This window comes from Carcharhinus amblyrhynchos, unplaced genomic scaffold, assembly GCF_965287045.1.
Source record: "Carcharhinus amblyrhynchos unplaced genomic scaffold, sCarAmb.v2.hapA scaffold_51, whole genome shotgun sequence".
Lineage (NCBI taxonomy): Eukaryota > Metazoa > Chordata > Chondrichthyes > Carcharhiniformes > Carcharhinidae > Carcharhinus > Carcharhinus amblyrhynchos.
Genome location: NW_027649792.1, coordinates 2,307,725 through 2,322,281, shown reverse-complemented (window position 1 = coordinate 2,322,281; position 14,557 = coordinate 2,307,725). Strand labels below are relative to the sequence as shown.

The 14,557-nt window shown below is 48.2% G+C and overlaps 1 protein-coding gene across 1 annotated transcript; it reads right to left on the bottom strand.

Moving 5' to 3' along the window:
* Positions 1-1,348: 1,348 nt before the first annotated feature.
* Positions 1,349-2,377, bottom strand: LOC145337520 (lysophosphatidic acid receptor 6-like). The gene has a single exon (XM_080182309.1). It carries the CDS (start codon positions 2,375-2,377, stop codon positions 1,349-1,351), a length of 1,029 nt encoding a protein of 342 aa, XP_080038435.1.
* Between the last annotated feature and the right edge of the window lie 12,180 nt (positions 2,378-14,557).

The window sequence follows — 14,557 nt, the reverse complement described above, 5'->3', positions numbered from 1 at the left end:
GTGTGTGTGTGTGTGCGCGCGTGCATGTGTAAGAGTGTATGAGTGTATGTTTGAGTGTGTGGTGTGTGTCTGTGCGTGTGTGTATGTATGAGAGAGTGTGACTGTGAGTGTGAGAGTGTGTGTATGTGTGTGTGAGTGCATGTTTGAGTGTGTGTATGTTGTGTGTGAGTATATGTGTGTGTGTGTCAATGGGTACATATGTCATGTTTAAGTTTATTTATTAGCGTCACAAGTTGGCTTGCATTAACATTACAATGAGATTATTGTAAAAATTCCCTCGTCTCCACACTCCAGCGCCTGATCGATTGAGGGAGAATTTAGCAGCTAACCAGCACGTCTTTCGGACAGTGGGAGGAAACTGGAACACCCGGAGGAAACCCACGCAGACATGGGGAGATTCTGCACAGACAGTGCCAATTCCACACAGGCATTGCAGTTACACAGTGAGGTCACACCTAGAGCATTGCATGCAGTTTTGGTCTCCTTTTCTGAGGAAGGACGTTCTTGCCCTCGATGGAGAGCAGCGAAGGTTTACCAGGCTGATTCCGGGGATGACAGGACTGATGTATGAGGAGAGATTGACCAGATTAGGATTGTTTTCGCTGGAGTTCAGACAAATGAAGGGGATTTCATAGAGACATATAAAATTCTAACAGGATTAGACGGGTAGATGCAGAGAGAATGTTCCCATTGGTGGGAGAGTCTAGAACCAGTCTGAGGATTCGGGGTAGACAATATAGGACAGAGGTGAGGAGACATTTCTTCACCCAAAGAGTGGTGAGCCTGTGGAATTCATTACCACAGGAAGTAGTTGGTGCCAAAACATTGAGTGTATTCAAGAGGTGGCTGGATATAGCACTTGGGGGGGTGAATGGGATCAAAGGTTATGGGGAGAAAGTAGGATTAGGCTATTGAGATGGACGATCAGCCATGATCATAATGAATGGTGGAGCAGGTTTGAAGGGCCAAATGGCCTCCACCTTTCCATTCTTCAATGCTTTAATGTGACCCAAGCCAGGAATGAAATCCGGGCCCCTGGCGCTGTGAGGCAGCTGTGCTAACCACTGTGCCACCATGCCACCTTATTATAGATTCCCCAGTGTTGACAAAGATATGCAGGTTAGGTTGATTGGTCATGCTAAATTGCCCTTTACTGTCAGGGGGATTAGGATATATATGTGGGGTTACGGGAGTAGGGTCTAGGTAGGATTGTGGTCATTGTAGGCTCAATGGGCTGAATGGCCTCCTTCTGCATTGTAGAGTTCTATGACTCTATGACAGGACCCGGGCACTGATCGGGGGTGGTAGTGGGTTTGGGGATGGTGTGGAGAAGCCGGGTCCTGGGACCTCAGTATGCAGCAAGTGTCGATGAGCCTGTTCTCCTCTCTGATCTGCCCTTGCTTCGAAAGGTGGCGCTGAATGGAGGTCTCCCTCTGCAGCACAGCCTGCTCCATAGGAAGGTGTCACTGGCGAAGGAATAGATGACGGGGTCGAGGCAGCTGTTGAGACTGGTCAGGGCCATGGTGACACGTCTGGCCGAGTAGGTGAACTGGATGAGGCTGCAGCTGGACAGTGTCTTAATTCGCCGGAGGGTGTGGACGAGCTGGATGAGGTGGTAAGGGACAAAGCAAATGATGAAGACCAGGAGGATCAGAAGCACCATGCGGAGGGCTTTCCTCTTCACCCTGTGCACCGTGTCTTTGCCGGCTGTGTGTTCCAGCAGCTTCCGGGCGATGAGGGGGTAGCAGACGATAATAATCACCAACGGGATGAAGAATCCAATGACCGCGGCGACGATGCTGATCCCAGAGATGTGCCGGTTCCAGGAATTGGAAGAGAAATTCTCCAGACAGGCCGTCTTGCCATTGGGGAACTTGCTGGTCAGTGGCCCCTTGGTGGTCAGGTACAGCAGGTTGGAGGCCAGGAGAAGCCAGATGAAGCAGCAAGCCAGCACCCGGTAGCGGGGTCGGCGCAGCTGCAGCGACTTGATGGGATGGACCACCGCGATGTAGCGATCCAGGCAGATACAGGTGAGGAACAGAGTGCTGCCGTACATGTTGGCGAAGAAGAGGGAGCCAGTCACCTTGCACGCCAGCTCCCCGAAGATCCAGTCGTTGCCCATGGCGTGATAGGCTATTTTGAAGGGAAGTAGGGCGGCAAAAATGAGGTCGATGGTGGCCAAGTTGGCCATGAACACATCTGAGGGAGAGAACGCGCCCTTCTTCCTGAAGATATACCACAGGACACAGCAGTTGGACACGGTGCCAAAGGCGAACACCACACTGTAGACCACAGGAAACATGATGTACTGGAAGTTGGCACTGACTTGGCAGTTGCTCGCATTGTTAGCATCTGAGAAGTTGGCACCGCCCACCATACCAACACTGATTGTAATGGATGTGAACGAACTCCACCCGGAATGCTAGTCTTCTCTGTCAGAGTGAGTCAGCTTCAGGGGTCAAAGCTGTTGGGTGGGCCACACTCAGTAGAATCTGAAATTAAAACAATGTAAACAGCAATGGTTAGAATACTTGTGCCTTCTTTTCACATGAACGCTTCATCTTCATATCACAAGATTTATCGGAATCGGTCTACACACTGCGTATTTACAATGATGCGTCCTGTCTCCCTTTTGAAAAATGTCCCGGGATCCTGAGGATGCAACACCATAAATGGGAAAGATTGGTGATTTGTGGATTGTGATGAGGACCGGCAGAGGATATAGCAGGATATAGATTGGTTAGAGACTTGAGCGGAGAGATGGCAGATGGAGTTTAATCTGGACAAACGTGAGGTAATGCGTTTTGGAAGGTCTAATACAGGTGGGGAATATACAGTAAATGGCAGAACCCTTAAGAGTATTGATAGGCAGAGGGATCTGGGTGTACAGGTACGCAGGTCACTGAAATTGGCAATGCAGGTGGAGAAGGTAGTCAAGAAGACAGACGCCATGCTTGCCTTCATTGGCTGGGGCATTGAGTTTAAAAATGGGCAAGTCATGTTGCAGCTTTATAGGACCTTAGTTCAGCCGCATATGGAATATAGTCTTCAATTCTGGTCACCAGACTACCAGGAAGATGTTGAGGTTTTGGAGATGGTACAGAAAATATTTACCAGGATGTCACCTGTATCATGGCCATTAGCTATGAGGAGAGTTCGGAGAAACTTGGCTTTTTTTCTCACTGGAACGATGGAGGGGAGGGTGACCTGACAGGAGTCTACAAGATTATGGGGGGCATGGACAAAGTGGATAGTCAAAAGCTTTTTCCCAGACTGGAAGAGTCAACTACTTGGGGACAGACATTTAAAGTGCAAGGGGCAAGGCTTATAGGAGATATAGGAGTTTTTTACGCAGAGGGTGTTGGTGCCTGGAACTCACTGCCGGGGAGGTAGTGGAAACAGATACAATAGTGACTTTTAAGGGGTGTCATGACAAATACATGAATAGGAAGCGAACTGAAAGAAATGGTCCCCAAAAGGCGAGGGGTTTCAGCCGGACACCCTGGTCAGGGCAGGTTTGGAGGCGGGGGGGTGCGAAGGGTCTGTTCCCGTACTGTTTATTTTTTTGCTCTTTGGAACAATAAGAAGCAGACCGTTTAGTTGTGTGGGTCCTCAACCGACAGCCCTCTGAATGATAGTTCACCCACGGCCCTGACTGAAGAGTCCAGGAGTGAGATTGACAGGTTATTATCGGGTCAGGGTATATAAAGATATGAAGTGACTCTGGTGACCTCACCCATCTCACAGAAAATAAGAGCGGGATGAGGCCATTCAGCCCATCTTGCCTGCCTCACAATTCATTCTGATCGTGGCTCATCACCCAATTCAATAGCCTACCCCCCAGTATCCGTCTCCCCAAGTGGGCGGCACACTAGCACAGTGGTTAGCACTGCTGCGTCATAGGGCCAGGGACCTGAGTTTAATTTCCAGCTTGGGTCACTGTCTGTGTGGAGTTTGCACATTCTCTCCATGTCTGCGTGGGCTTCCTCCGGTGCTCCGATTTCTCCTCACAGTCCAAAAGACGTGCGGGTTAGGTTGATTGGCCCTCATTGTCAGGGGGCTCACGACCTGGGTGGGATTGTGGTTGGTACAAACTTGATGGGCCAAATGGCCTCCTTCTGTACTGTAGGGATTCTGTGATTCACATGAAACGATTAGTGTCAATATAGTTTTTGTTGTTATCCTCCCATGGAATTGCTGGGGCAAGTTACGATGTTAAAGCTGCTTTGTATTTAGTGACATTGCCGGCTTTGTCGCAAGAAGTTCATTTTTGATATTGAAATTCGCCCAGATGCTGCCCCCTATTGGCTGGGCAGTCATCCCATTGAGGGAGCAAGTGGATGGAGGAACTCGTATGTTCATGCAAACTTAGCTGCGATTCTCCCATTGCAAGCTACAACTTTTCTGATGGGTCGCGGTGGGAGATGCGTGTCTGCAGCCTTGAACAGGGATTTGTGCATGCGCTGGGAATGTACGTGCATCTACCACAGCTGAGAAACAGCCGCTAGTCAGATTATGCTGGAAACCAGCGGGAAGGCAGGTAAGTAATTTTAAACTGTTTTAAATATGCGTACTAGTTCAATATTGGGACTTCTGAGTCCCAATTGAATCTTCATTCTGGCGGGGTTCAGACTAGCTCCCCACGTTCAGGAAACTAGATGAGATCCTGCCAGAGTGAAGGGGGTAATCGAGGCCCCCAGGTGGTCAAGCTGTGGGGGGGGGGGTGTGTGATCCCCTCCTGGGCATGGGCACCCTAGCAGTGCCAGCCTGTGCCCCCGGTACTGCCCAAGCAGCAAAGTACCCTTGCCCTTGGCAGTGCCCATTGGGCATCGGGCAGTGCCAAAGGGGCAGGGCCTATTCTGGGCAGGGTTGAGGGGTGATCGGTGGGGGTGGGGGGGGGTCCCGCTGCCATTCTGCAGGCGTGATCGGTCTGGGATGGAGGGGGGGCAGTGAGTGATTGGGGCCGTGCTGGGGGTGGGGTGGGGGGTGGTCTGCCGGGGTGGGGGGGGGTGCCTGCACCCAGGGGAGTCTGACCTTGGAGCTGGGTCAGCTGGGGTGGCGGGGGGGAGGGGGGGAGCGGGTGGTGGGTGGTTTGCAGGGGTGAGCGGGGTGGGGTGATTGTCACTGCTGGGAGGTGGGACCTGGACGTCGAGATGCCCTGGGAGGGAGATGGGGGGATGTTGGGGAGGCGGTGTCAGACCTGGCCCTGGAATAGTCGTGGGGACTGCGATCAGCCCGTGGGGGAGGCTGGAGGGACAGCACTGTGGTGATCCCAGGCTGGCCAGTGATCGAGCTGGCCAGCAAACGAGAGGTTGACACCGCGCGTGCGCAGAGCTCTGGAATTGTCAAACTCCGGTTCGAATAGACCTCACACCTCTGGGTTTTTAATTTGATTCACGACTGGGGCATCTTCAGTGCACAGAGTGCAGACATTCGGATGAGAAGCTGAACTGACAGAACAGTCGGGGTTTAGAACAGTTCTCACCAATTCTCACATTCACAATGTATCTGGTATCCAGTGCAGCGTCACCCCAGTGTGTCACTGTTGTAACGTGCAATAACATTGCAGACATTGTACACACAGCAAATTGCAATGGAACAAGTAGTTTTTTACGCTGCTTTTAGGTGCGGAACATGGTGCACGCCATCCAAAATCATCCATAACTCAGTGGTGGGGCTTGGTGGCACTGCTGTCTCACAGCACCAGGGACCTAGGTTCAATTCCAGCCTTGGATACTGTCTGTGTGGAATTTGTTTGTTCTCCCCATGTCTGCGTGTGTTTTTTTTGGGTGCTTCAGTTTTCCTCCCACACTCCAAATATGTGGATGTTAGGTGGATTGGCCATGCTAAATTGACCCTAGTATCAGGGGATTGGCAGTCTTAATAGGTGGTTTATGGGAATCAGGCCAGGTGGGATTGTGGTCGGTGCAGACTTTATGGGCTGAATGGCCTCCTTCTGCATTGTCACGATTCTATGAGGTTCTGGAAATAATCCTTTACAAGATATTATGTCAATAACTTCCAGACAGCAAGGTAGGCCATACAGCTTATTCACAATGGCACAGTAGTTAACATCGTTGCCCCACAGCTCAAGGGACACAGGTTCAATTCCCAGCTTGGTTCACTCTCTGTGTGGTGGCTGCACATTCTCCCCGTGTCTGTATGGGTTTCCTCAGGCTGCTCTATTTTCCTCTCAAAGATGTGTTGGTTAGGTGCATTGACCATGCTAAAATCTCCCTCAGTGTGCTGAGGTGTGGTGACTAAGGGATTTTCATAGTAATTTTGTTGCATTGTTAAAGTAAGCCTACTTGTGACATTAATAAATAAACTTTAAAAACATTTCTTGAAGGATACTCATTGGCTAGGGCTTTGGGAAAGGTCAGCAGAGTGATGGTGTGGACCAAAATGGTACATTGAGTGGGAATTTCAGAAACCAGAAAATCCTATCCAAGGTTAATGGACCTTTCCATGGTTCGCCCCTCACACTTCGATTCCTGTGGCAGGCGGGACAAGAACGTTCACTCCATTGTCATTTTGGGAGAGCCATGATTTAAACTTCTGTCACACACTGCAGTTGAGTCATGGTATAAAACTGCACAGATGGAGATAGTTCATCCCATCAGTTCCATGCTAGCTCCTTGGGAGAGTTGGTTTCACATACCCATCCCCAACCCCCAAACCCCAATCCCCGGCTCAATGTCAACAAAATTAAGGAGATAATCATCAACTTCATGAAAAGTAGTGGAGAACATGCCCCTGTCTACACCAATGTGGACAAAGTAGAAATGGTTGAGATCTTCAAGTTTCTAGATGTCCAGATCACCAACAAACTGTCCTGGTCCTCCCTTGCCAACGCTATAGTTAAGAAAGCCCACCAATGCCTCTACTTTCTCAGAAGGCTAAGGAATTTGGCATGTCACCTATGACTCTCACCAACTTGTCCAGATGCACCAGAGAAAGCATTTTTTTCTGGTTGTATCACAGCTTGGTATGGATCCTGCTCTGTCCAAGACCGCAAGGTACTACAAAAGGTCACAAATGAAGCCAGTCCATCACTCAAACCAAACTCCCATCCATTGAATCTCTCTATACTTCTCACTACCTCAGAAAAACAGCCAGCATAATCAAGGACACTATGCACCCGGGACATTCTTTCTTCCACTTTCTTCCATTGGGAAAAAGATACAAAAGCCTGTGGTTACATACCAACCGACTCAAGAACAGCTTCTTCCCTGTTGCTATCGACATTTAACTGCACCTACCTTGCTTTAAGTTGATCTTTCTCTGCACCCCAGTTATGACTGTAACACTGCATTGTGCACTGTCTCCTTTCCTTCTCTATGAAGAGTATGCTTTGTGTGTATAGCATGCAAGAAACAATACTTTTCATTGTATATTCATACATGTGATAATAATAAGTCAAATCAAATCAATTGGAATTAAGAAATTGCTCCTTGAAATAGTAAATCAAATCAAATGAAATCTTCTCCCGTTTATTTCTCCAAATGTTTTTTTTTTAAAATAAGACTGGTCGGTGCAACATTGTGGGCCGAAGGGCCTGTTCCGCGCTGTAATGTTCTATCTATCTATCTGAATTAAATCATTGTATCCAAACCCCACACTGTCAGACAGTGATTTTGAATGACGGGGTGTGAAAGGCTGGATTGGAAGCTCACTCAGATATATTCTGCCTCTATTCCCACAGTCACTGAAGGTATTTAAATCAGCCACTTAAGCACTGGGTTGATGATAAGGCTGAGCTCCATTGGGAGACACTTCAATTTGAATTGGACCTTCGCATAAAATCTGATCTACAGACCACAGGCAATGCCCAAAGGCGGTTAATCTCACAGGAGGGGTTAAAATTTCAGGGAGTGAGTGGGAGGAATAGTGCTCTGGTTAATTTTAAAGTTTATTTTTTAGTTTCACAAGTATGTTTACATTAGCACTGCAATGAAGTTACTGTGAAAATCCTCTAGCCACCACATTCCAGCACCTATTTGGGTACAAGGAGGAAGAATTTAGCATGGCCAGTGTACCTAAACAGCACATCTTTCACAATGTGGGAGGAAACCAGATTATAAGAACATAAGAACATAAGAAATAGGAGCAGGAGTAGGCCATCTGGCCCTTCGAGCCTGCCCCGCCATTCAATAAGATCATGGCTGATCTGTCGTGGCTCAGTTCCACTTTCCCGCCCTCTCCCCATAACCCTTAATCCCCTCTCTTATCAAAAACCCATCAACCCGCTTCTTAAAAATATTTAGCGAGGCAGCCTCCACCACTTCAACGGGCAGAGAATTCCAGAGATTCACCACCCTTTGAGTGAAGAAGTTCCTCCTCAACTCCGTTCTGAACTGCCCCCCCTTTATCTTGAGGCTGTGCCCCCTAGTCCTACTGTCTTTTTTGAGCGGGAAGAGTCTTTCCACCTCTATCCTATCCATCCCATTCATCATCTTATACGTCTCAATGAGATCTCCCCTCATTCTTCTAAACTCTAACGAGTACAAGCCTAGTTTATTCAGCCTCTCCTCATAGCTCAACCCCCTCAACTCCGGTATCAGCCTAGTAAACCTCCTCTGCACTCCCTCCAAGGCCAAAATATCCTTGCGCAGGTGCGGCGCCCAAAACTGCACACAGTACTCCAGCTGCGGCCTCACCAATGCCCTATACAGCTGCAGCAAGACCTCCCTACTTTTATATTCAATCCCCCTCGCTATGAAGGCCAGCATCCCATTCGCCTTCCTGACCACCTGCTGCACCTGCAGGCTGGGTTTTTGCGACTCATGCACAAGGACCCCGAGGTCCCTCTGCACCGTCGCCTGCTGCAGTTTTTCGCCACGTAAGTAATAGTCCTTCCTACCATTCTTCCTACCAAAGTGGACCACCTCACACTTGCCAACATTAAATTCCATTTGCCATTTCCTGGCCCATTCACCCAGCCTATCTAGATCCTTCTGCAGACTCTCCACACCCTCCGCACAATTTGCCTTTCCCCCAAGCTTGGTGTCATCAGCAAATTTCGACACCCTACACTCGGTTCCCTCCTCCAGATCATCTATATAAATGGTAAATAGCTGAGGCCCCAGCACCGACCCCTGGGGCACCCCACTAGTCACCAACCGCCAATCCGAATAGCACCCATTGACCCCCACTCTCTGCCTCCTATTTGACAACCAATCCTCTATCCACGCTAACACCCTACCCCCAACTCCATGTCCTCTGACCTTCTGCAGTAACCTCTTGTGAGGTACCTTATCAAACGCCTTCTGAAAATCCAGAAAGACCACATCCACCGGCTCTCCTCTATCCACCGCCCTAGACACATCCTCATAGAACTCCAGTAAATTTGTCAGACACGACTTCCCTTTAATGAAACCGTGTTGCGTCTGCCCTATCAAGCAATTCCCTTCAAGATGCCTCGCAATTTCCTCCTTAATGACGGATTCTAACATTTTACCTACCACAGACGTTAAACTAACCGGCCTGTAATTCCCCGCCTTTTGCCTGGCACCCTTCTTAAACAACGGCGTAACATTAGCCGTTTTCCAATCCTCCGGCACTTCCCCGGAATCCAGCGACGTCTGGAAAATAACCACCAAGGCATCCACTATCACCTCCGCCATTTCTTTCAGAACCCTCGGATGCATTCCATCCGGTCCTGGGGACTTGTCCACAATCAGCCCCTCCAGTCTGTCGCGCACTAGCCAGAAAAAATCCACACAGACACAGGGGAATGTGCAGTCTCCACACAGACAGTGACCCAAGCCAGGAATCGATCCCAGGCCCCTTGTACTGTGAGGCAGCAGTGCTAACTTCTGTGCCACTGAGCAGTGGTGTCCAGGGGAAAAATATTAATTCTATGCTTGGAATTAATGTAGGTGGCATAGTGGCTAGCACTGCTGCCTCACAGCGCCAGGGACCTGGACTCAATTCCAGCCTCGGGTCACTGTCTTTGGATTCTGCATGTTGTCCCCATGTCTGCGTGGGTTTCCTCCGGGTGCTTCCGCCCATTCTCCAAAAGACGTGTAAGTTCGGTGGATTGGCCATGCTAAATTGGTATTGATCAGGTGGACTCTCAGAGGCTTTTTTCCAGGGCTGAAATGGCTGCCACAAGAGGACACAGGTTTAAGGTGTGGGGAGTAGGTACAGAGGAGATGTCAGGGGTAAGTTTTTCACTCAGAGGGTGGTGGGTGAGTGGAATCGGATGCCGTCGGTGGTGGTGGAGGCAAATTCATTAGGGTCTTTGAAGAGACTTCTGGATGAGTATACGGGTCTTAATAGGATTGAGGGTTATTGGTAAGCCTAGTAGGTATGGACATCATCAGTGCAACTAGTGGGCCAAAGGGCCTGTTTGTGCTGTAGTTTTTCTATGATTCTAAATTGTCTCTTAATTTAAGAGAAGTGTGGCAGAGGGTGTGATCCTGGGTAAGATACTTCTACGGAGAGTCAGTGCAGGCTCAATGGACTGAGTGACCTCATTCTGCACTGTAGGGATTTTTTTTAACTCATTCATTAGACATGGGCACTGCTCATCCCTAGTTGCCTGAAGACAGTTGAGAGTCAACCACCTTGCTGTGGCTTTGGAGTCACATGTAGGTCAGACCAGGTAAGGATGGCAGATTTCCTTCCCTAAAGGACATTCGTGAACCAGTTGGGTTTTTCCAACAATCCACAATATGTGGAGGAAACCCAAGCACCTGGAGGAAACCCAAAGTCCTACTGGCATTGTCAGGTGAGAATTGCTGAGGTATCAGGCTGGCATTGCCAAGGTGCCAGGCTGACAGTGCCCTACCCAAGGAGTCCCATCTTGCCCTCGGTCTCCCCCGGGGGCCTCAGTGGCCTCCAGTTCCATAGGTGAGGCCAACACGACTGTTTCCCATTCATGGGGACCAGCTGTTTGCCTTGCCAGAGGGACCGTTCCCCAGCAAGACCATAAATGGGCTGTATGGTAGCACAGTGGTTAACACTGCTGCTCCGTAGCTCCAGGGCCCTAGGTTCGATTCCCAGCTTGGGTCACTGGCTGTGTGGAGTTTGCATGTTTTCCTCGTGTCTGCGTGGGTTTCCTCCGCGTACTCCGGTTTCCTAAGGAATAAGGAATTCCTTTTATAAGGAATAGTAAGGGGAGAAAGACACTGATGGGTGTGGTCTGTAGGCCCCCAAATAATAACTTTGAGGTGGGGCGGGCTATAAACGAACAAATAATTGATGCGTGCAGAAACAGAACGCTGATAATTATGGGGGATTTTAATCTGCATATTGATTGGATGACCCAAGTTGGACGCGGTGGGCTTGAGGAAGAGTTCTTGGAATGCTGTCGGGATAGTTTCCTTGAACAGTATGTAACGGAACCTACGAGGGAGCGAGTTATCTCAGATCTGGTACTGTGTAACGAGGCAGGTAGAATTAGGGATCTTCTTGTGAGGGATCCTCCTGGGAAGAGTGATAATAGTATGGTTGAATTTCTGATGCAGATGGAGGATGAGAAAGTAGTGTCCCAAACCTGTGTCCTCTGTTTGAACAGAGGGGAGTATGATAAGATGAGGGCGGAATTGGTGAATGTAGATTGGGGGTGCAGATTGGTTGGTAGGATGGCTGAGGAACAGTGGAGGATTTTTAAGGAGATCTTTTTCGGTACTCAGCAGAAATATATTCCAATGGTAAAGAAGGACTGTAGGAGAAGGGATAACCAGCCGTGGTTATCAAAGGAAATAAAGGAGAGTATTAAATTAAAAGCTGATGCATTCAGAGCGACTAAAAATTGTGGGCGATTGGAAGATTGGGAAAGATTTAAAAAACAACAAAGAATGACTAAGAAAGCAATAAAGAAAGGGAAGATAGAGTATGAAGCTAAACTAGCTCTAAATATAAAAAATGATAGTAAAAGTTTTTACAAATATATAAAGAAGAAGACTGGCTGGAGTGAATGTTGGACCCTTGGAGGACGAGAGGGGGGATTTAGCGGTGGGTGATGAGGAAATGGCTGAGGCTTTAAATAAGTTTTTTGTGTCGGTCTTCACGGAGGAGGACACAAATAACTTACCGAATATTAAAGATAGAGGGATGGTAGGAGATGAGGTCCTTAATACAATTACTGTCACAAGAGAGGTAGTGCTTGATAGACTAACGAGACTGAAGTAGACAAGTCCCCGGGACCGGATGGAATGCACCCTAGGATTCTGAAAGAAATGGCAGAGGTGATGGCAGATGCCTTAGTGATTATTTATCAAAATTCGCTGGACTCTGGGGAAGTGCCAGAAGATTGGAAAACGGCTAATGTTACGCTGCTGTTTGAAAAAGGTAACAGACAAAAGGCAGGGAATTATAGGCTGGTTAGTTTAACGTCTGTAGTTGGAAAAATGCGAGAATCCGTCATCAAAGAAGAAATAGTGAGACACCTAAAAAAGAATAGTTTGATCAAGCAGATGCAGCACGGATTTGTGAAGGGGAAGTCGTGTTTAATGAATTTATTGGATTTCTATGAGGATGTGACTAGTGCGGTAGACAGAGGGGAACCAGTGGTTGATGTGGTGTTTTTAGATTTCCAGAAGGCATTTTATAAGGTGCCTCACAAAAGGTTGCTGCAAAAGGTTAGGGTGCACAGAGTTGGGGTAAGGTGTTAGCGTGGATAGAGGATTGGTTGTCTAATAGGAAGCAGAGAGTTGGAATCAATGGGTGCTATTCTGGTTGGCAGTTGGTGACTAGTGGAGTGCCGCAGGGATCGGTGCTGGGACCTCAACTGTTTACCATTTACATAGACGATCTGGAGGAGGGGGCTGAGTGTAGGGTAACGAAATTTGCTGATGACACGAAGATGAGTGGAAAAGCAAATTGTGTGGAAGGCGCGGAAAGTCTGCAGAGGGATCTGAATAGGCTGAGTGAGTGGGCGAGGACCTGGCAGATGGAGTACAATGTTAGCAAATGAGAGGTTATCCACTTTGGTAGAAATAATAGTAGGAGGGATTACTATTTAAAGGGTGAAAAGCTGCAGTATGCTACGGTGCAGAGGGACCTGGGGGTCCTTGTGCACGAATCGCAAAAGCCCAATCTGTGGGTGTATCAGGTGATCAAGAAGGCGAATGGGATGCTGGCCTTTATAGCGAGGGGGATAGAATATAAAAGCAGAGAGGTCTTGCTGCAACTGTACAGGGCACTGGTGAGGCTGCAACTGGAGTACTGTGTGCAGTTTTGGTCGCCGCATTTGCGAAAGGACATATTGGCCTTGGAGGGAGTACAGAGGAGGTTCACTAGGCTGATACCGGAGATGAGGGGGTTGGCCTATGAGGAGAGATTGAATAGACTGGGTCTGTACTCGTTGGAGTTTAGAAGCCTGAGGGGGGATTTTATAGAGACATATAAGATAATGAAGGGGATAGATAGGATAGAGGTAGAGAGATTCTTCCCGCTTAGAAAGGGTAGCAGAACTGGAGGGCGCAGCCTCAAGATAAGGGGGGGGCCAGTTTAGATCGGAGTTGAGGAGGAACTTCTTCACTCAAAGGGTGGTGAGTCTCTGGAATTCTCTGCCCGTTGAAGTGGTGGAGGCTGCCTCGCTGAATATATTTAAGTCACAGGTAGATAGGTTTCTGATGGACAAGGGAATTAAGGGTTATGGAGAAAAAGCGGGAAAGTGGAACTGATCCACTTCAGATCAGCCATGATCTTGTTGAATGGTGGGGCAGGCTCGAAGGGCTAGATGGCCGACTCCTACTCCTATTTCTTATGTTCTTATGTTCTCTTCTTCTTCATTAGAGTTCCCTCGACGACCAAAGTTCCTTATTCTTGACAGGAACACACAAACTCTGCACTCTCAAAACTTCTCCTTTGAAGGCCTCCCACTTACCAATCACATCCTTGCCAGAGAACAGCCTGTCCCAATCCATGCTTTTTAGATCCTTTCTCATTTCATCAAATTTGGCCTCAACCTCAACCCGAGGACCAGATCTATCTTTATCCATGATCAAGTTGAAACTAATGGCTGGAATCACTGGAACCAAAGTGTTCCCCTAAACATATTTCCGTCACTTATCCTAGCTCATTTCCTAATAGGAGATCTAATATTGCATCCTCTCCAGTTGGCACCTCTATATATCGACTTAGAAAATTTTCCTGAACACATTTTACAAACTCTAACCCATCTAGACCTTCAACCGTTTGGGAGTCCCAATCTATATGTGGAAAATTAAAATCTCCTACTGTCACAATTTTATGTTTCCAGCAGTTGTCAGCAATCTCTCTGCAGATTTGCTCCTCCAATTCTCGCTGACTATTGGGTAGTCTATAATACAACCCCATTAATGTGGATGTACCTTTCCTGTTTCTCAGCTCCACCCATATGGCTTTGATAGACAAGCCCTCCAATCTGTCCTGCCTGAACATTGCTGTAACATTTTCCCTGACTCGCAATGCCACCCCTCCACTCTTCATCCCTCTGCCTCTATCAGTCTGAAACATCGGAACCCTGGAATATTGAGCTGCGTCCTGCCCCTCCTGTAGCCAAGTTTCACTAATGACTATAATGTCATATTTCCACGTGTCAATCCACGCCATCAGCTCATCT

Bases quoted from the DNA above. Each gene is read 5' to 3' on its own strand.
- LOC145337520 (XM_080182309.1), bottom strand. From the start codon at position 2,377: ATGGTGGGCGGTGCCAACTTCTCAGATGCTAACAATGCGAGCAACTGC.